Below are 19,829 nucleotides of genomic sequence, written 5' to 3'. Positions count from 1 at the left end.
GGGGCACTGGGCGGGCGGCCCCGGTTCACGCTGCTTCTCCGAGGCTGCACCTGGAGGCCGCCTCTGAGGAGAGCTCCGGGTGGGGGACTGACGGCCCTACACCAGCCGGCACCAGGACCTCGCCGACCAGCTGGTGGGGGTGGTGGCTGGGGGTGGCAACAAGCTTCAGGCCCCTCTGGTCCAGGCACTCTTGAGGGCAGATCCAGATCATTTCCGTCGCCCGCCCCGAGTGTTCCCGTTCAAGGTCCCCCACTCCCCGCTCTGGCCTGGCCTCCTTCCTTCACTCATCTCCGGCGCCCGCTGCTCACGCCCTCAGCAGGCCGATGCCGCGCACGGAGACAGGCCCTCGCTTCCTCTCTCCACCGGCCACTAGCGGGTGTCCGTGTCCTCTCAGTGGTCAGAGGCCAGTGGGACACAGGCTTTCCAGGGAGATGCCTGGAGTCTCACAGCTGTAACTCTCAAGTGTGGCCGAATGTCAAGTATAGAAAATGCAGGGGCCCAGAGCCATTCCCATGGGAAAAGGACCTTCCTGGCCTTGCTCCGCCCGACAGCTGGGATTCTTCAGGAATTTAAAGGGCAAGCAGCTTTCGGGGGCCAGTGTAACATCAGGATGTGGGAGGAAGGACTGGTCTCCCCTCTGAAGTTCAGAAAGCTCCGGAGTTTCACTGCACCCTCCCCCGCCCCTCCCTCGCTCCTCTTCCCATCCAGCTCTCTGCTTCCCAAGTATGAACATTATAAATCTGTTTTATTTATTTCAATCAATCCTTGGCAGTGTGCCCCTCAGGGCAGAGGCAGCCATGGTAACCCTGCCAACTCATGCCTTAAAAATCCATCGCGTTTAATGCACTCGGTGTGTCTGATGCACTTAAAAGTTTAGGGGGGTAGGGTGGTTGGGAGTGGGAGGAGGAGGCAGGAGGACTTGTTTTTCTGGGTCTCACTGGGGGCTGGGGGGAAGGTAATGGAGGGTGGACACGGCTTGATGGGGCTGAGGGAGAGGAAAAAGAGGGTCTTTGGCCACTCGGCTCTCTGTCCCTCTGTTCAGGAGTGGCATGGCCAGACTCTGGGCCACCAGCAGCCTGGGCCGAGCCTGTAAAGCAGCCTGGGCCCAGGCCCCTGGGCCAGGCTGGCCCTTCCCTTCTGTTTTGGGGTTGGCTCTGGGGGCCGCGGTGAGAGTGGGGCAGAGCCAGGAGGGGTGGCCGCGTCTACCACCACCCAGGGTGGTCGCGTGGGGGGCTCTGCCTGCTCTCAGGACAGAAGTCGTCTTCTGTGCTCGGACCAGCTGGCCTACTCGGCCTCATTTCCCACGTGCTGCTGTCAACCTGGCCATGGCGGACTCTCCTGTCCGTTTTCAGGTGTCTCCCCAGCCCTTTCGGGCCTCTGCCCAAGCTGTCCCCATCCCCACCCCTGGCGGGGCTCTCATGGCTGCTGCCGTTCCCCGCCGTCTCCGTCCCCGAGCTCCGTGTGGCCTGCCACCCTCTGGAGCTCCCTCTCCTGACACTAGGGTGGAGTGTGTCTCCTTTCTTGCCCTAGGCTCCCCAAGGCCGGAGGTGTCAGAAACCCCACTGGGCTGGCCCAGGGCCCCGGTGGGCAACAGGGCGATAGATGCTTGCGGGACAGAAACTTGATCGCTGGGAGAGGCAAGGCGGCCTGGATCGTGTCAGTCGTGGGATCCAGTCCGCACGGGGAGCTGCACGCTCAGGGGCCTGGGAGCCGGGTGGCATTGGAACCGTGCAGCAGGGCTTCCTTCCAGTGTCTGGTTGTGGCCAAAGCACCTGCAGAATTCGCAAGGAGGGGCCTCTGAGGGGACTCAGCAGGTGTCTGGTTTACAGGTGAGGTCCGGGTGCATGCCCCCCAAGAGGCTGCACCTTCTAGCCCACACAGAGAAGTCCCAGAGAATGGCTGGAGGCAGGCCACATGGCAAGAGGCTGTGGGGACCCCAGGAGGCAAGCAAAGAAGACCCTGGGGACTTGGCTGAGGGGTACTGGGCCCAGGAGGAAAAGGCAGGATGGGGAGGAGCAGGCGGGGGTGAGAAGACAGCAGGGCAGGCGGTGAGAGTGGGGGGGGGCCTTGAGCCCTTGGTGAAAAAGCCCACAGCTGCTGAGTGTCATCTTTTGAATACTCCAGCAAAAGAAGACAAAAGACAAGGAAACCCTATTGTCTTCATGACAATCAACTCTAAGAAAGGCCAACACATGCCAAGCCCTTGCGAGTGGCCGGGCTCCTGTCTTCTTCTGTCACCGGGACTTCCTTCCAGTCACAGGGACTTCAGGCTGAAGCCTCCTTTCCTGCCCAGTGTCGGCCTCAGGCAGCAAGACATCTGTGAGCACTTTTCGACATGGGGCACGTTGGGTCCCCGAAACCCTCTAAGCGTGGGACAGGTCTCCTTCTCAGAGAGTGGCAGAGAAGCAAACGAGAGCCCTGCTAAGGTCCTGGTCTGCTCGGCCGGCCTGGCGCCCGAGCTGAACGGCTGCCTCACCCGACACCCGGCCGCAGGCTCCAGGGCCCGCCCGGCTCCGGATACCACCAGGTCTTCTGGTAGACTGGAACCCACCCGGGCTCCTCCAGAACCTTCTTGTGGATTCGAGGCGGCTTATCTGCAGACCAGCTCCCTCCACCCCACCCTCTGCCTGGGGCGACCACTGTGCATGGCAGGTGCCGACCACTCCTGGCTGGGACAGAGCTGCCCGGGCCCACACCTGGCCCGGCCCTGCCCTGCTGGAGCGGTAGTTTTTGGCCAAGGGGCCAGGCAGGAGGCAGAATCTGGGACCTGCGCCCACAGCTCTGCCGCCAGGACCCAATCTCAGACCCAGGGAAATCTGTGGGAGTGGCTCCATCAGCAGGTTCCCAGAAATCTCTGCTAGGAGCCACGGCTCCTAAGTTTGGGTCCTGGGGCAGGGGTGGGGGCGTGATTTCAATTCCGCTGCTAGAGCTCTGAACTCAGGCCAGCGCTGCCAGGGATACAGCAACTCTGAGCCCCACATGCCTGTGGGTGCCCTGGGTGGACCGTTAGAGAGAGAACCACCCATGGAATCTTTATTTCCTTTGAACCCTCGGTGCTCCCACCTTCCAAGCAGGATTTCCTCCTAAGATGTGCTGAGTCTCCCCACCGTGGTGACCCTGCCTGGAAGAGGTGCACGCTGCCCTACTGCCAACACACAGCGGGGGAAACCGTTTCCTGGCCCCACGCCTGCCTGCCCCGCCCCGCCCCGCCCCACCGACTTCCAGCCAGGCTCATGGAGGCCCTCAGAGGTCATGTGCTCAAGGGACCGAAATCAGGGACTGGTCTCAGGCCACACAGCAGGGTCTTGGCGGAGTCGAGTCCCTGACTCCACCCGTGCCTGCCCAGGACCGGCTATCGCCACCCTCACCCCATCGCCACTGGGCCTCCTCCAGAGCCGCGTGCCTGGGCTGGTCTCCCGGCCGCCACACCCCGGGGGGAGGAAGCCCAGCTTTCCGGCTCTACCTTTGGCTTATGCTGCTGATGCCGTTCGTTCAGGCTGCATTTTTGGCTTCCGCAGAAGAGAACTGTCTCTGATTAGGGAGCTAGAACGATCTGTGCTTTTTGGGCCTTCGCACTGCTAGTCTGGGGGTTTCATAAAACCTTGTGAACTGAGATGGTTTTCTGTAGCTCTTTACAAGTGCCCACTTAAAGATAAACACCAGAAAACAGAACGGGAGGGGAAACACTGAGACCGATAGCTGGGAACCAGGAATGAGTATCAGAGCCGCCCCACCGCTGAGTGTCCCGGAAAGTGGTGGGAAGATCCGGCTGAGAGGGGCCACAGCAACGCGATGGGGCACAGACAGCACGGAGGACACGCCTTCTGTTCTTCTGGCCAGACGGAGAGGGGTTTCTTATTCACGCCCTCCTCTGCCCTCCGCTGCGAGGCTGGGACCCTCCTCTTGCGATCAGCCCTTTCCAGGGAATTTGAAGGTGCACACAACGGGCCTGTCACCCGCCAGTTCCCTCCCAGCCCAGGGACTCTCCACCAGACTGAACGCACGAGACGGAGAGAGGGTCCCAGAATGAGGTGCCCATGCAAGTCCCCCTGCGGAAAGTGTCCTGCAAGTGTCCGAGCACCGGAGCCCCCGCCCCCTAGCGGAGGGGCCTGAGGGTAGCAGCCGTCCTGCCTGCCCCCCAGTGTCACGTGGTCACTGCCCACCACGCAGAGGCCAGGCTGCCACACAGGGAAATGGGCAAAGGATGCAGCGGCCTTGATAAGGGACCGTGACTCTGAGCTGCTCTGCTCTGGCCTGGGGACCGCACGGCATCCAAACTGTGCAAACCTGTTCAAGGACCCCGAGCGGGGAGCTCTCTGTCAGACGACGGTGAGGGAGTGAAACGAGGCCAGTGCCATTCCGAGTCCCAGAATCCTCTGCTGGAAAAGCCACAACCACAGCCAAAGCCAAATGGAGCTGTACACTTATTACAGCAAAGACAAAGTTTTGGAAGGAAATACTTGAAACTGAAGACAGAGGTTACTTTTGAGGCAGGAAATGGTGGTTCAGGGTCTTTTACATTTTACACTATGTTCATCTGCATCATTTCAGTTTTTATCTTATATGGTTTAAGTTTTGGCAAAACAGTATGTTTTTTTTTTTTTAAAACTTAGAATCCCCTACGTCTTGGGATGATCCTGGACCCCCTCCGGGAGGTGGAAGAGGCAGAGCAGGGCGCAGGGAGCAGGGCGGGGAAGGCGGCAGAGCTCCCCTCTCCGGGCCGCTGCAGATTTAACAATGAAAACTTGTATTTCACAAATGAGAGGATCAACAGCCTGGGAAATGGTATTTTTAGCTACTGTGGCTCTTTGCTTTAAAGGCGTAGGTTTCATCCAAAACCAGGCAAACCTCCTACAAAGTCTGCTTGTTAGCAAGAAGTGATTAGCATAATACAAGCCGGAGGAGAGGCCTGGCTCACTCAGAGGCAGGAGTGCCTACTCCAGGGGAGGCCTTCTCCAGAAACAGGATTGAGGAGAAGAGGAAAAGTCTTATGAATGGAGACGAAGCCCGGTCTTCAGCCAGAGCCCAGAAGCTGCCTCGCACCAGGGGCCTGGGAGTTGCGGTGTGCGGGGCCGCACGGGGTGAGGTCTGAGCCTGCAGGCCCTCGCAGCAGTGCGTGGCCCGCCACCTTCTGAGCTGCTGTTTATTTAAATCACTTTGCCTCCTGCAACCACCTTCTTCCAAAACTAAGTACAGAGGGTCTTGGGGCTGCCTTTCCAGATGTCCTTCTGAGGGGAAGGGCAGAGCCAAGTCAGGCGGAGGAAGAGGGGTGAACTGGGAGACAGCAGGCTGGGACCGTCAGCAGGAGGACCCAGGTGATGAAAGCTCAGGGAGGCGTCCTCGTCCGAGGCCGGAGGCCCAGTCCGGCCGGGCCCTGCTCGGCAGCACAGCTGCGGGTGAGGAAGGCCCCTCGGGCGCTCGCGCCTGTCCACGTCTATCCATCCTGCCTTCCTTTCCGGCCTCTCCTCTCTGAGCCCAGTCCCTGCCCCACTCCCCTGCCACTGTGCCGGGCCTGTGGGCACATCTCTGAGGGCTGTCTTTTCTCTCCTAGAAACCCCTTAGCTGGCTCGGGAAGACTGAACATGTGAGGAGAGGCTTGAACTTTTCTCCCAACACCACAAAAATGAAATGAAAACTGCAGCCTTCCAAGAGCTATAATTACAGATACTCATCTCGGGAGCTGAGCTGGAGACAGATCGCAGTGGGCAGCTGCTCTATCGCACCAGGCCCTGAGCCCCGACCGACAGGGGGAGGGTGACCTTGGGCTGTGGGGGTGGGGCTGGGAGAGAGAGTGGTGGTGGGGTTGCTATTTCAGGCTCACCGAGGGGCAGGAGCACAGGGGTGGGGGAATGAAGCGGCCGCCTCTCCACGGCCCCCTCCCCTCGGGGTCCCTAAGGAAGTAAGATCACACACAAGTCTTCCTGTGGAGGGTCAGGGGGCCGGGAAATCCTCACAGATGGGGTGCACAGCTGAAGATCTGAGGAACCAATTACCCACGCTACTGGGGGGCCAGGAGCAGCCAAAGGAGTTGGACCGCGGCAGCCACTCAGGCTTCAAGTGCAGGAAGGAAGTGAGGTAACTCCAGGAACTGCCAACTGCTAGGGCCAGAGGCTAATGACAGAGGTGGGTGGGTGGCTGGGGGCGGATCTCATTCAGGAAAGGGGCTTAGATCTGTCGGGAGGGAGGGGCCCAGGCTTTGGGAGGAAGGAAAATGCTGACTTCACAGGAGAAACGAACTGATAAGGCAAGTCGGCTGAATTGGCGGCACCTGGGATGAAGTGGCTGAAAGCAACATACCCTACAAAGCCAAACGAGTCAGGACGGGATGCCTGGGTACTGAGGAGGTTTTAAACTTGGTCCAGATTATCTGCTCAAACCAATGGTCCCGGCAGCACTGAAACTTCCAGAATGATGTAGCAGCCAGACCCCTGGTCCAGCAAGCTTCCTAAGCCACTGCTGACTAGCCTTTAGTGTCTCACGAGGCCAATACCAGCGGAGGGAGCAGAAGGCCACAGCTGTCCCAGCAACAGATGAGAGCCCCCCACCCCCACCCCGTGAGCCTTGGGTCCTAATTCCCTTCTGTCCACTGGAAGTTCTGGGAGGCAGCAGGGCACTGAACTCTGGGGGTCCACCACCCAGGTGAGGCCCGCTGCAGACTCAGCTCCCTCTCGGCTGGGGTGGAGGGGCTGAGTGCCATTCCGAAGGTGCCAAGGTGGCCGCATGTGAGCAGTTTCTCCTCCCAGGGGCTCATGCACGCCCGCAGCAGGTGGGGAGGGTTCCTGAAGCTGTTTGGGCCCTGCAGCGGTTCAGTGGGTCCTCAGGGCTGCCGGCAGGGCCGCCAGGGACCCGGTCCCAGTGCCCTGGGCTGCTGCGCCCTGGCCTGTGGGCTCCTGAGCAGACTGCTCACTCGTCGGAAACACCTCGTCTCCCGCCCCCACTGGTTCCTACTTATCTTTCACAGCTCAGCTTAAACAGCTTCTCTTTCCAGAAGCTTTCCCGGACCCCTCTATTGGGTCTGGGCCTCCCCCCACCCCAGAGCGTAGCCACGGCTGCGACCTCGCTGCCGTTCGACTCCCAAGGAGGGCAGGGACTAGCTCTGCCCGCCGGGGTGTGGCTGGCTGTCGGTGGGCACAGGGGCAGGTCTGCCCAACGACAAATGGCATTTCCTGGCCCTCCCTAGGCCAGCACAGCAGCAGCCCCTGCCGGAGGGGCTGGGGGACACTCTGATCTGTCCTCACAGGGGAGGGGCCGGGCCCTTGCTGCCGGCAGTTCCATTCCGAGAGACCACCGACTCCTGCCTGGCCTGACAGCTGTGGCCTAATTTCCAGGGCTATGCCCGGGCTGCTTATTGTCACCCACTGGCATTTCTCATCACTGCTGCGAGGGGTGGGGGGTGGGGGGAACGGACAAGGGGAGAGGTGAGCACCCTGGAGCTGGAGGAGGCCGGCGGCCCAGAGGGGACTGTGCCAGGAGGGAAAGGGGTGGGGTGAGGAGGGGGCCAAATGGATTTGTAAAAAACAATAATTTGAAAAGGAAAAATCCCCCCAATCCCCTCCCCTTGATTCTCCTCAGTAAGCATTTTCAACAAGGTCACAAATGCACTGGCTCTATAGATTTTTTTTGGCTCCAAACCACATTTCAGGCAGCCTTTAAAAGCCAGTTCTTGGCGGAGCTTCAGCGGAGCCCGAGGAGAGGGAAAACTAGGGCGCGTCTGTGCTCTGAGACACTGGGGTCCGGGCGCTGCCTTCCATCTCCACTGCGGCTGCGGGGCACCCGCCTTCCCATGGCCGAACCCGAGCACCCCACCCCCCCTTCCTCCAGAGCTCGGGTCACTGCCCTGGGGAGCACGTTTCTTAGTCACTTGTCACCTGTCTGCCTGTGTCACTCAGTAGCCTGCCACCTTGGTGAAGGCAGGGACTGGCTTTCAGTCCCGTGTGTGCCCAGGGCTGGCATGGGCCTGGCGTGCTGTGGGTCCTCCAGGAGAGTCACGCACGGACCCTGTGGGGACCGCGGCGACTGGGCCCGGGTCTGCCCAGCCCAGGCTCCTGCACAGAGGTGGCATGTGGTAAATATTTACTGGGAAAATCAGAGCCTCCATTTCCTCCTTGTAAGAGACTCTCCTGGTCTCCCTTCAACCCCAGCCCAGGGCTCTGAGCGGTGCTGCGTCTAACCCCCAACTCCATACCCGACGACACACCAGACAGCTCCGAGTCTCTGGCAAGGTGCAGGCTGCAAATGGAAGGAAGCCACAGGGAAGGGACCAGCTGGAGGCCTAACTCCTTGGATGCCGCCCCACTCCCCACCTGTCCCCGGGGTGGACTCTGGGGAGGTCTGGGGTCACTCGCACAGCCCCGCCCCGCCCCTGCCCTCCTCAGTGGGAGGATGGAGGGTCTGACTGCTGGGAGAAGGGGAGGGCTGTCACCCCTGCGGCAGCCGCCACGGCACGCCCTCGGTGGGGCCCGCCTCACATTCCCTTCAGTGAGCATTTGAACAGAGACCATGGAGGCGACACAGGTTGGGTCTTCCTCCCAGAGCCTTGGTGTCCCACAGACAAGTGCCCCTCCTGCTACGTCTGCGGGTGCATGCACAGCCCTGTCCCGGACAATCGGGGCACAGCCGTCTCTGGCCAGAGTGACGGTCCCCTGAGACTCCAGCCCAGGCCTGCTGCTGAGGCTGGGGTGCCGAGCCACGGGGGCGAGCCAGAGCTGCTGCGGGCCCTTGTGCTGCAGGGCAGACGGCCTGCCTGGGAGGGGTCGACAGGGGAGGAAGAGTTGGCTGTGGGGGTGAGGGGGTAGCACCGAGTCCTGAGGACTTTCCTCGAACACCTTTAGTTTTAATGAGCCTTCCTTGTCCCTGATGGAATACTACGTTTACTTTTTTCAACGTAAGGGGGAGAACTGTTTTGTTTTGTTTGTCATGGGGCATTGAGAGTATTGACTAGGCAGCTCTGAACAGGGCTAGGGGACCGAGGAAGGGAGGACACCTGGGGTCAGGTCTTAGTTTGTTCAGCGGCTTTCCTTCCTACTGTTCTCTAGAAAACAAGAGACACAGAAGTCAATCCCAGACTGTCTGCTTGCCCGGAGCTGAGCCTGAGGCTGCCTCGGAGGGAGCGAGGGGCTGGAGAGAGGGAAGGCCCAGTTGCGACCCTTGACCCACCCGCCTCCTGGGCCCCCTTCTCTGGGCCGTGGGGAGAAAGGGTCACTGCCGGTGCTGGCTGCACAGGTGCCAGGTGCCAGACTCTTCCCAGTACATTTTTGTTAAGTCGTTTAACCCTCCCGAGGACGAGCAGGAGCTCGTGATGATCACCGTCTTCCTTTCTCACGGAAGGAGACTGACTGCTTGGGAAGGCAGCCGCATGGGGGACCCGGGGCTCATTGCCCAGTGCTGCCTTCCCTTTGTCCTGGGACAGCGACACCCTTCTGCTCTGGAGAGACGCTGCTGCCCACCCCGCTGCTGCCCACCCCGAGTGGGCTTCCCCTAAGGCTGCTGTGACCCTGCACGAGCCAATCGGAGCTTTCCCAGCACACAACCTGCAGGGACATGATGGCCACGTGACACAGTGGCCATGTCTCTGCCACTGGAAGAAACCGAAACAACAAGGCAGACCTCAAACAAGGGTCAAGAAGAGAGACGGCGCCACAGAGAAACGCTGAGTTCCTGGATCTTGTTGCCCTTGGCCTTGGTTTGGTTACACAGGCCAGGCCCTGACTTGTTCATTTTGGTGCCTCTGACCTGGGTCCCTGCCTCCTGCCACCCAAAGCGTGCTGACCAACGCCATTAGATTACTGGTTCCCAGCTCCGGGTTACACACCACTGCTGGCCTGGCTGCACCCGCACCCTTGGGATTCAGTCAAAGCGGGTGGAGGGAAGCTAGGAATCTTTGTTTCTGCAAAGCATCAGCAGCCTGAACCACCTACCTAGCTGACGCCGGGTTTTAGGTGGGTTACACTCAGTGTCCAGCTCACTGGGAATGCTTACCAAACACCAGACAGCATTGGGCAGTTTTAAGGTTAGCTCTCACGAGCTCCTAACCCCCTCAAAAAGCACCATTAGACATAAAGAATGCTAATGGTACAGAAAAACTGATCCCCTGGGCTACATTAAAAATAAAGAAAACTTCTCGTCATCAGAAGACACCATTAAGAAAGCAATCAAGGGAAGAAGGTAATTATAGTATATACATCTGAGAAAGACTGGGATCCAGAATATAGGAAGAACTCCTACAAATCAATGAGAAAAACAGTGAAAACCCAATGGGAAATGACCTGAACAGGTTCACTCTCAAGGGGACATCCAAAAGGCCAATCACTGGTGAGAAGCTATTCAACTTCATTAGACTTCACAGAAATGCAAACTGAAGCCACGAGGTGTAACCAGCACACGCCCACCAGAAAGGCTAGAATCAGAGCCTGGTGGTGCCGAGGGCTGGGGAGGACGCGGGCAGCCAGGCTCAGACACCCCAACGGGGGTGGAAACTGGCGCAGCCCCTTCGGATGGTAAAGCTGCTAAAGCTGAACCAACGTCTGTTCTCAGGTCCAGCAATTCCCAGGTCTACATCTAAGAGGAATGCATGTTCACCAAAGGACGCGTGAAAGGATGTTCACAGCAGCACTATTCACAGCAGTGCCGAACGGAAAATGACCCCAATGCCGTCAATAGCAGAATGGGCAAATGAATCAGGTGATTCATTTGAGGTGAGTCAGAAGAAACCAGACTCTGAAAGAGCACAAACTGTGTGAGTCCATTTACACAAAGTCCAAAGCCAGGTAAAGTGAACCTAGAAGTCGGGACAGTGGCTACTTTGGGGAGGAAGGCAGGGCAGTGACTAGGGAAGAGGAAAGGAGACGATAGGTCTGGGTCCCCGAAGCAGAGGGTCACGTGGTTATTGGCAAGGGGGAGGACTTGACCGAAGAGATGCCAAATCAGGCTGAAGACAAGTCCAAACTCCCGAGGACCCGGTGGAGCTCCTGAGACACGTTCTCTGAAGGAACGGGAAGCGCTGGGGGTCCTAGGTCTGCGCGACGGCTCTTCCTTCAGAGGGAAGGACCGGCTCTGCGGACAGGGACTGGGGCAGAGCGCAGGGCCACCCGGGGCCAAGAGCTCACTGCTGACAGGGCTGAGGGGGAAGGGGAGCCTCGAGCGCCACTATGGGGCTCAAGAGGACACCCCTGTGGGGGCAACAATGAGGTCGATGGCCCCAAGGGCTGGAGACTGGTCAAATGCGACAGCTGGGGCTGTATGACAGCAGGGTCATACACAGCCACAAGACCTGGGGTGGGGGCAGATGCTCTGCTGCTTACAGGGGCATGAGGACATACGGCAACAACAGCAACAGACCCAAAGCTCCCCTGGGAGCTGAAGCTGCAAACTTTTAAATAAAGTTCCATCATCCACTTTAGATCTTGAGAGACTTTTGGTGGTGCCAGGATTGCCCCAGGCCAGGTCCTCCACGGCGCAAGCCCAGTCTGCGCTCAGAGACGGGAACTGTCCTGTGTGGAAGGGGCAGCCGGGCTGGACAGCCTTTCACACACTGCACGTGAGAGAAACCCTCTGTGTGTTTTCCCGAAGGCGGGGGGGGGGGGGGCGCGGGGAGAGAGATATGGAGACGTCTGTGGCTACCTGCTAAAAGAAACCACTTGTGCGGAGAACAGAGGGGCCCCCAGGGCTGCCTGAGGATACCGAGGTGGAAGTGACACCGGACGGAAGCGCTTCCTGAGGAACACATCCCACCAGGGATGCACAGGACACACTGTCACTGCTGCTCTGGAAGGAGTTGAAGAGCACTTTTTAAACTGAGGACACCTCTGTGTCCTGGCTCAGAGGCAGCCCTGTCCCGAGGAGGCAGGAGGATGGAAATGACTTCTAGGAGCCAAACCTGCCGCTGTCTGGTTAATGTGTGACGATACAGCACCCAACAGCTATCTGCTAGTCACCTGAGCTGTCCAACTTACTGAGGTCAAAACTGTCGGCTCCCTGGCACCCTTAGGTAAAGTATAAAGAGGTCCAGGGGACTGCAGATTCCATCTAGAAACAACCCCTCAAACTTCAGAAAGAAATTCATTATCAAGTTCTTAGCCCCTGGCAAGGGCTCCTGACAATCACCCCCCCACCCCCAAACACACCCAGGCCCTGTCGCTGCCTGAATCACGGGCTGGGGAGCTGATGCTCCTCGGGCGGGGAGACGGCACATTTTAATCAGGGGCTGGCCCGGGCCCAGCAGGTACCAGCCCCTGCCACGAGGGATCCAAAAGCAAGCCTGCGCAGCGAGCGGCACGGCACAGTTCCCGGGTCCTCGCCCCCGCCAGGAGGGCTCCAGGTCCCTGGGGCCAAGAGCTGGCTCTGTGGGAGGAGGGCTCCTTGGGTCACATGCCCCCCAACCCCAAGATCACCTTTGACCTCTCACCTCCCACAAGCCTGCTCAGAGCGAGTGGACCCTTGACTTCTTCCAGCTTCCCTGTCATGGGGATCAGGAGGTCCCTTGAAACAAGGGGGCACTTCCCTCTAAAGCTCCCCAGAATTCCAGGGCTCACTGTGCAGGGTTCTCTCTGGCTAGCACTTCCTCCCCCATCCCCCACACCCTTTAAACCTAATTAATCCCAGCCTAGCCTACCAAGGCTCAACACATGTTTCCATTTTCCAGAAGAAAACACATCCCTTCTCCAGGGAGGGCCAGTGTGTAGGACAGTGGGCTCTACGGGGACAGTGTGGGGACTGCTTAGAGGAGGCAGGGCAAAGCCACGGGCTCGTCCCCCTGCCCTCCCTGTCACCCTTGGGTCACAGATGGACATGTGAGGTGCTGGGATTAGGGGACAATGGAAACAGAGGGGGCTGGGCTCTCTGCATTTTGCCCTTCACAAGGACATCCTCCTGTCTCCGAGGGCAGGACGCTTCTCCAGCACGCCAGACCCCGCCTGCCGTGCACAGTCCCTCGGCACGGTCCCCAGTGACGAGGTCCCCAGTGACGAGGTCCGTGGCGAGAGCTGATTGTACAGAGTAGCTTCCGCCGCACCCCCTTCACGGTCCTGCACCTCAGCAAGGCACCCAGCCCTGGCCCAGGGACAGGTAGAGAACGACTGTGGAGAGCTGCGGAAGAGTCCCACGAGGAGCTGGGCAGACCAACTTGAAGATGGCGAGAAGAGAAGCTTCCCCCGAGGAGGACGCAGGGAAAGCCTTGGAAGAGTTCCCCAGCTCTGTTCAACGTCCTGTCTCCTTCTCAGCCGGGGAAGAGCAGACGCCTACAAACCAGTGAAAGATCCAAACCGGCCTGCGTGCTGGGGAGGTGGGTCCCGGGCCCTCCCAGCAGAGGCCGAGGTCGGACCGTGTTTGTCATGGTGATTTATTTTTATTCTGAGCGAATGACTGCAACCCATTAAAGGGGCAAGAGAAAGAGATTCGAGTGGGACCTCTTGAAGCCCTCTGCTGCAGGCCTGGGGCGAAGCACGCTTTTCTCCAATGCCACTGAACCAGGGATCTGGGTCTTGCCACTTTACTCTCATTCATCTTCTATTAGCTTCGGCAGGATGGGCTTCTGGGGGCTGGCCAATGCCCCTGGGGCAGGTACGGGGCACTTCCAAAGTCAGACAGGGTAAGGGAGGTACACAGCGTCAATGGGCCTCAGGGGCCGAAGGACGGTCAGGCCGATCAGCTGGTGGGGCTGCCCCAGCCACAGAGACATTCAGCCCTCGCCAAGGGCTGGTCTCCCAGGCCAGTGCACAAGGACAGCAAAGTGGGATTTCCCAATCGCAGCATGAAAGAGAGCTTCTTCTCTTGAGGCCCTCCCTCAGCCCCAGCAATTAAAAACAAGTCCAGTTTCCAGTGGCTTCCTCGGCCTTGGCTCCCCTGCCCCACCACCCACCTCAGCGGCCAATCAATTCCCCACTCCACCCGCCCCAACACAGGGCTCTTATGCAAACCCTGGGGAGGGCAGTGGTGTGGGGGAGGCCAGGGTCCCAAGGAAGTGGCCTCGTGACTGGCCCCCCATCTCTCACTAGGGCCCCAGCCCATGCTCTTCCAACACCCACCTCTTCTTAGGGGAGGGCGCTTGGGACCTGGTCCACCATCAGCTGGGCTGGTTGGAGCCTCAGTCGCTTGTTAAAAAGAAAGCATTCTCTGGCCAGTCCTCTTTTCAAGGCGGCAGAGAGGAAGAGGAGGGGGAAAGGCTCAGCTGATTAAGGCAAAGGATGGCTGGCCGGAGGGCTGTCTTGGCCGGCAGCATGGGGCGTCCTCAGGCCCGCTCCCTTCCCAGCACAGAAGCAGGCCTTGTAAAGATCCCAGCTGTTGGATTACGCTGGAGTTCATATCACAGTTTATCAAAGAAGCTGCGTCTTCTCTCTCCTCGCCTTTTCTCCCGAGTATAAGGGGACCAGTTCATGGGAAAACAAGGCCCGCGCTTGTCCTGCCTGTACTGGCGTGGAGGGTGGGAAGAGGCTGGAAGAGGGAGACGAGTGCACACGGACACCCACCCTGGGCCGAGTTGTTTTAGTGGGGCCAGGCTAGGCGCTGCTGGGTGCCCTGGGTGCTGGGGCGGCAGGCCTGGCACCCCGGAGCCAGCTGTCGGCACAGAAGGTCAATTATTCCCCTCTCTCGAGTCCGGTTTCCCGTCCACACAGACCGCTGAGAGAGGCCGAGGCCGCATCACGAGACGGAACAGCAGCTCCCCTTTACCCAGCTGTGCTCAGAGCTGTGACACGAAGTCGTGTGTAACCCTCTCTGCAAACGGCAGGCAGCACGATCATCTTTGTCTTACAGGCAAAGCAGAACAGGCTTGGAAACAAGTCACGCAGTTAACAACTGGAAGACCTGGGATTTGAACCCCAGTCTGTGTCCCTCGAGAAGCTCCCCTCTGAATCCTGCCCTGAGTGCCTTGGGAGGCCCATCTGCCATTCGCCCGTGGAGTTCTGCGGAGAGGGGTATGGGTGTGGGCAGGGCTGGGGCGCCTGGCAGCAGACCCTTCTCAGCAGCCCCTACCCTGTCATCTTCCCTCTAGGCGTGGGCTTGCGAGCAGGTCCCGGCAAGTCTGGCTGAGATAGTGTTTTGCATCCCCAAACTCAACACGCGTCTGCACTGCTACGCCCACCAGATAACAAGGCCATTTGGGTCCACAGAGGATGTCCAACACAGTCAGGGGCCCGGCTGGAGTTTGGCGCCCCCCCCCCCCCCTGCCCCCGCAGCCTGGGAAAGCCGTGGGGGAGAGGAAACGCTCCGGGTCCTGAGGGAAGTCAGGCATCTTCCTCAGCGCCAAGACCCCCCACCAGATGTCTGTCTTCAAGAGCTCCAGATGCCTCTGTCCTAGAGACGGCAGCCGCTCCTGGACCCTGAGCTGAACACACTACTGCAGAAATTGTTTGCCAGAGAATTCCTTCCCTTTTTTCCTTAGTGGTCAGTCTTGAGGGTTGAGAGGGGCAACTTACAGTTTGCACAACACCTGGAGGGTTAAATCATTCCCTGTGTTTCTTATGGAGCCTGAGGCTCCATCTCAGCAGTCCGCATGCACTGTTATTATGCCCCTCCTTAAAGCTCTCAGCAGAAAACAAGGAAATGAGATGAGGAGCAGGCAGGCCCGGAGACACTCCCGAGGGCTCTTCCCCAGCCAGCTCTGCTGAAGGGCCTCGGCCCTGGACCGTGGGAAGGAGGAGGAAAGCACATTTTCAAGGCCGCCTCCACATCAGACACTGCACTGTGAGCACCATGATGGCCCGGACTGTGACCCGGGCTGGCCAGCCACGGCTGGGCACGCTGGATTAACAGGCAGTTGGTCCACAGAACCAGCGTGGCCCACAGGACACAGGGCCAGGTGGCTGTCGGCTTTAACACGTACTGACAGGTGCTGGTGCTGCTCGGAGTGATGACAGGCTGGACAAATGAAGCAAAGGACTGCGGGGAACAACATGTGTGAGGGCCCAGCCACAAGCTCCCTTGTCCCAGCCCTGGCTCTCTGTGTGAGTGCCAGGGGCTAGGAGACTCTGGGGCTGGGGGGTGGGAGTGAGGCCGGGCTTGACACCATGAGGTTCCAGAGTGGCCCACGAGGGGTGTGAGCCCCAGAACGGTGAGCTGTCACCATGTTGGACGTGCTGAGCCCCCAGGGACCAGGAGGGAGGAGCTCCTGAGGAGTGGGGCCCCACGTGGTCTTGGCTCTTGGTGGTACAGGACCTCTCAAGGCACCTGACCCGGCGCAGAAGGGTCTGGCGGTAGCTATGGAATCAGCAGAGTGAGGGGCTCTGCAGCCCAGCTCCAACCAGGACGGGTGGGTACATGGCTTCCTCTTATTTCCCTTCTGCAGAATGAGGGTTCTCATCAGCCCTGGGGGCCTGGGAGACACTGCAGACAGAGCAGGCGAAGCGTCACTGCCCTGCAGGCTGGAAGTGGGAACGCTGCGGTGGCAGGGCCTCCAGCCCCCCAGCGCCCACGCGCTGCACTTCTGCTGGGTGCTGTCTGGGGGTGCTTACTCCCCCGGGCTCCCTCGCCCCACACCCTGACGGGGCGTGGGAGGCTGAGAGAGGGGAGAAGAACCCACTATAGCCCAGTTCTCCGGGAGGAAACTGGCTGTGAAGGCCTTTTTCAAAGGCCTCTCTCTCCCCTCTGGCGTCCTGAGAGTCTTCCAGGGCTGATGCCTCTGCAGTTTGGAAACCCACACAAAGTTAACTGTCCCTCCTGTGGGACAGTCCGCATTTTCCTGGTGGGGGATCTCTGTACCACATCTAACCCTGACTTCAATCCCTGACTGACTGTCCAACTTGATGTGATGAAACACTGTGGAAATCTTCCCTTTGGCCTAGGAGGCTAAGAAGCCATTTCTATCCCTCTTAACCTTGGTTCTCATTCAGGGCAATTTTGCTCCAAGGGGACACTTAGAACCGTTTGAAGCCATTTTTGAATGTCCCAACTGGATGGGAGGGGTGCTCCTGGCACCCAGTGGGCAGGGGTCAGGAATGCTGCTCAACACCCTACCCAGAATGGGACACCCACCACAGAGAACGACCAGATCCCCAACACCACAGTGTGGTGACACCCTCCCACCCCAGAGGACACTTTGGGTAGTGCAGACCATCAGAAGCCCCTTCCTCCTGGTGGGCAGAGACTCTGGGTCCTGCTGTTTGTCCTTCTGGCTAGGCCAGCCTGTCTCCTCCTTTTGACTCAGTCCTTCTGCTCAACTTCCACGTCCCTCGACTCCCTGCTCGGCCCTAGAGCCGGGGCCGGTGGCTCCTTCCCCTGTGCCCTCCAAGAGGTCCTCTTGGGGTTTCATCTCCCTTCACTGCCTCTTGCCATGCCCCTCCTTCCTCTGCTTCTTCCTACCTCCTGGGCCCGTCTTCTCAGCCTCCGCTCCTGGCTTCTCCCTCTTTCCCCAACCATCACACGCTGGGGCTCCTCAGGGCTCAGCCGAGGCTCCTTCCCTTCCCTTCCCTCTCTGCCCACTTACGACTGACTGTCCTTCCTCCCTACGAATGAAAACGCCACAAGCGCACCATCCAGAACAGTACCTTGCCCAGAATCAGTATTCAGCCAATGTCTGTTGAATAAATGAATGAGCGAATGAATGAATGACCACGGCATCAACTTCCAGATTTTTATCTCAGGCCTACGTCCCTTTTTTGAGAGGCAGGTGTAATAAACTACTTCTTCATCAGTCTTTCAATGTCCCCAAAGCAATTTAAACTCAAATATGGGCCCCCTTCCCTCCCTGCTCCTCCTCCAGTGCTCCCATTCCAGGGACAGCCACTCTTACCTACTCCACTGTCACCCCTGAGTCCTGCGTGTCACTCCCAACTGCCTCTCCCCTCATTCCCTCATGCAGTCGATTACGCTTCCTATGAGTTCTTGAGTCCCACTGTTCCTTTCCACCCCCAGCAGCTGCCGCCGTCCCTCACTTGGACAACGGCCCTCCACATGATCATCTGCCCCTCTACCCGTTGCCCCCAGGTGGAACGGTGATCTTTAAAAAGAGAAGTCTGGTCACACCATTTCCCTGCTCAAGCCCTTTCAGTGGCTCCCCGTGACCCCTTGGGTCAGGTCCCCAGTCCTCAGTGTGGCCCACAAGCCTGAGCTCCTCTGCCCTTTGCCTTCTGGTTCTCAGTCAAATGGACTCTCCGTGCTTCTTCCTGCCTTGAAGCCTCTGCAAAGGCTGGACGCGCTGCTGGGAACCCTCCTTCAACTCCCTGGTCCTGCCACAAGCCTCAGAGGCCTCCTTGACTCCTGGGGCCACACCAGTCTAGCCTGTTCCCCAGGCCCGTGGGTGGCTTTAATAGCCCTCATCACCCCAGAGGTTCTGATCTCACTGATTGGGGGAGGGGCAGCCATCAATTCTTTCTTAAGCCTTCCTGGGGACCTCACACACAGCCAGAGCTGCGAACCACCGCCACTCAGCCTCTTCTGGAGGAATCTTCCACCTGGCTTTGTTGAGGAGCCTGGGAAAATCTGTGTCCCACCTAGATTTTGTTGGTCCGAAAGTCAGTCTTTCGGTAACCCTGGCCATGATACTGGTGATGACAGTTTCAGAGGTGTCAAGTGACAGGGGCTGGGGCTCAGGTGCCGCCCAGGACTCCAGCATCTGCTCCGCCAGAGCCGCTGCTGCCAGCAACCTGGCTGAACCCTGTGCCGGCAGTGGGCACCGAGCGCAGCCCTGGTCCACCTGCCAACTGGTTTACCTACTGCCCCCGCCCCACCAAGTCTCCGACAAGAGCACTTAATGAAATGATAGTCAACCTCAAAGGAAAACTTCGTCTCACAAGCAAAAACGAATTCATTTGTTTGAGAAATGGTGACCTTGACCTGCCGCGTGTCAGTAGCACCAGCAACCCGGGGTGAAGGGGAGAACCTCCTTTGTAAACACAAATGTCAAAGAAAGACGACCAGTGACATGCAGGAGAAAATGACTGCCCAGACACCCCGTATGGCGGCCGTGGGAGGAGGGGGAAGTATGCCAACACTGACCTGATGATGAAGGCGCCTCTGACCTCCAGGAGCTTCCGTTCACTGCTGAACCTCTTGAGAAGGTTGATCATGAACTTGTAAAAGTAGGAGTTCATGGTGGGGGTGGAAGGAGAACACTCCAAGCCTTTGGTACCTGTAGAGAAAGGGACGGAGCTGAGATTTATTCTGACTATATGTCCACAGGGTGATGGGACCCCTCCACCCCCAGGATGTAAGCAGCTGTAAGGCCAAAAGGGTGGCGTGTGTGTGTGTGTGTGCGCGAGTGCGTGCCGGGGGGGGGGGGTCTGCACGTAACAGTGAGGGAAAAATCTTCAATCGGGGTCACAGTTGACAGCAAAAAAGCAAGGACTACACAAGTATGTACAAGCAAATGCAACTCTGCTCACTACAACACACGCACTTACCCACCCATCCCCCCAGCCAACCCCTGACCACTTAGGGAAACCTGCCTACATGTAAAACTCTGCTAGGCGCTATGCAATTTTTATTTCATTAATTTATTAATTTACTTTTACTAAATTTATTGGGATAGCACTGGTTAATGAGACTGTTTCAAGTGTACATTTCTATGATATACAAAATGTATCATTATATCATTACCTCAATAAGTATGCGTGGCCTTTATTTGGCCAGTTTGACAAATGACAAGTCAAAGAGAAAAAACGGGGAAAGGCGGGCCCACAATCTCACTGGTCAACAAAAGCCACAGTCCTTTCCCAGTGCAACTTAAGAGAAAGGAAATTATGCCCACACCCACTGGATCAAAGACAGCACACGCTGGCAAACTGGTACCAGTGTTTCAATCTGCACCCCACGTTTTGAAATCATTCTTCCTCATCTTCAGGCAAAGATGCTCATTTAGAGTCGTATTCTGAAGATTTTTAAAGCCCAGTGTTGGCTTT

The 19,829-nt window shown here is 58.4% G+C and overlaps 1 protein-coding gene across 3 annotated transcripts in view; it reads right to left on the bottom strand.

The window, feature by feature from the left end:
- VAC14 (VAC14 component of PIKFYVE complex) overlaps positions 1 to 19,829 on the bottom strand; it is a 93,413-nt gene that overhangs the window by 15,641 nt on the left and 57,943 nt on the right. For all 3 annotated transcript variants that reach the window (XM_036012188.1, XM_036012189.1, XM_028501824.2), the window contains exon 14: positions 18,928 to 19,060. In XM_036012188.1, the coding sequence (XP_035868081.1) occupies positions 18,928 to 19,060 (133 nt within the window). The remainder of the gene's footprint in view (positions 1 to 18,927; positions 19,061 to 19,829) is intronic.

This window comes from Phyllostomus discolor, chromosome 12 (genome assembly GCF_004126475.2).
Source record: "Phyllostomus discolor isolate MPI-MPIP mPhyDis1 chromosome 12, mPhyDis1.pri.v3, whole genome shotgun sequence".
In the NCBI taxonomy this organism is placed as follows: Eukaryota; Metazoa; Chordata; class Mammalia; order Chiroptera; family Phyllostomidae; genus Phyllostomus; species Phyllostomus discolor.
Note: the sequence above shows the minus strand (reverse complement) of the source record. Positions and strands in the feature narration are given on the sequence as shown.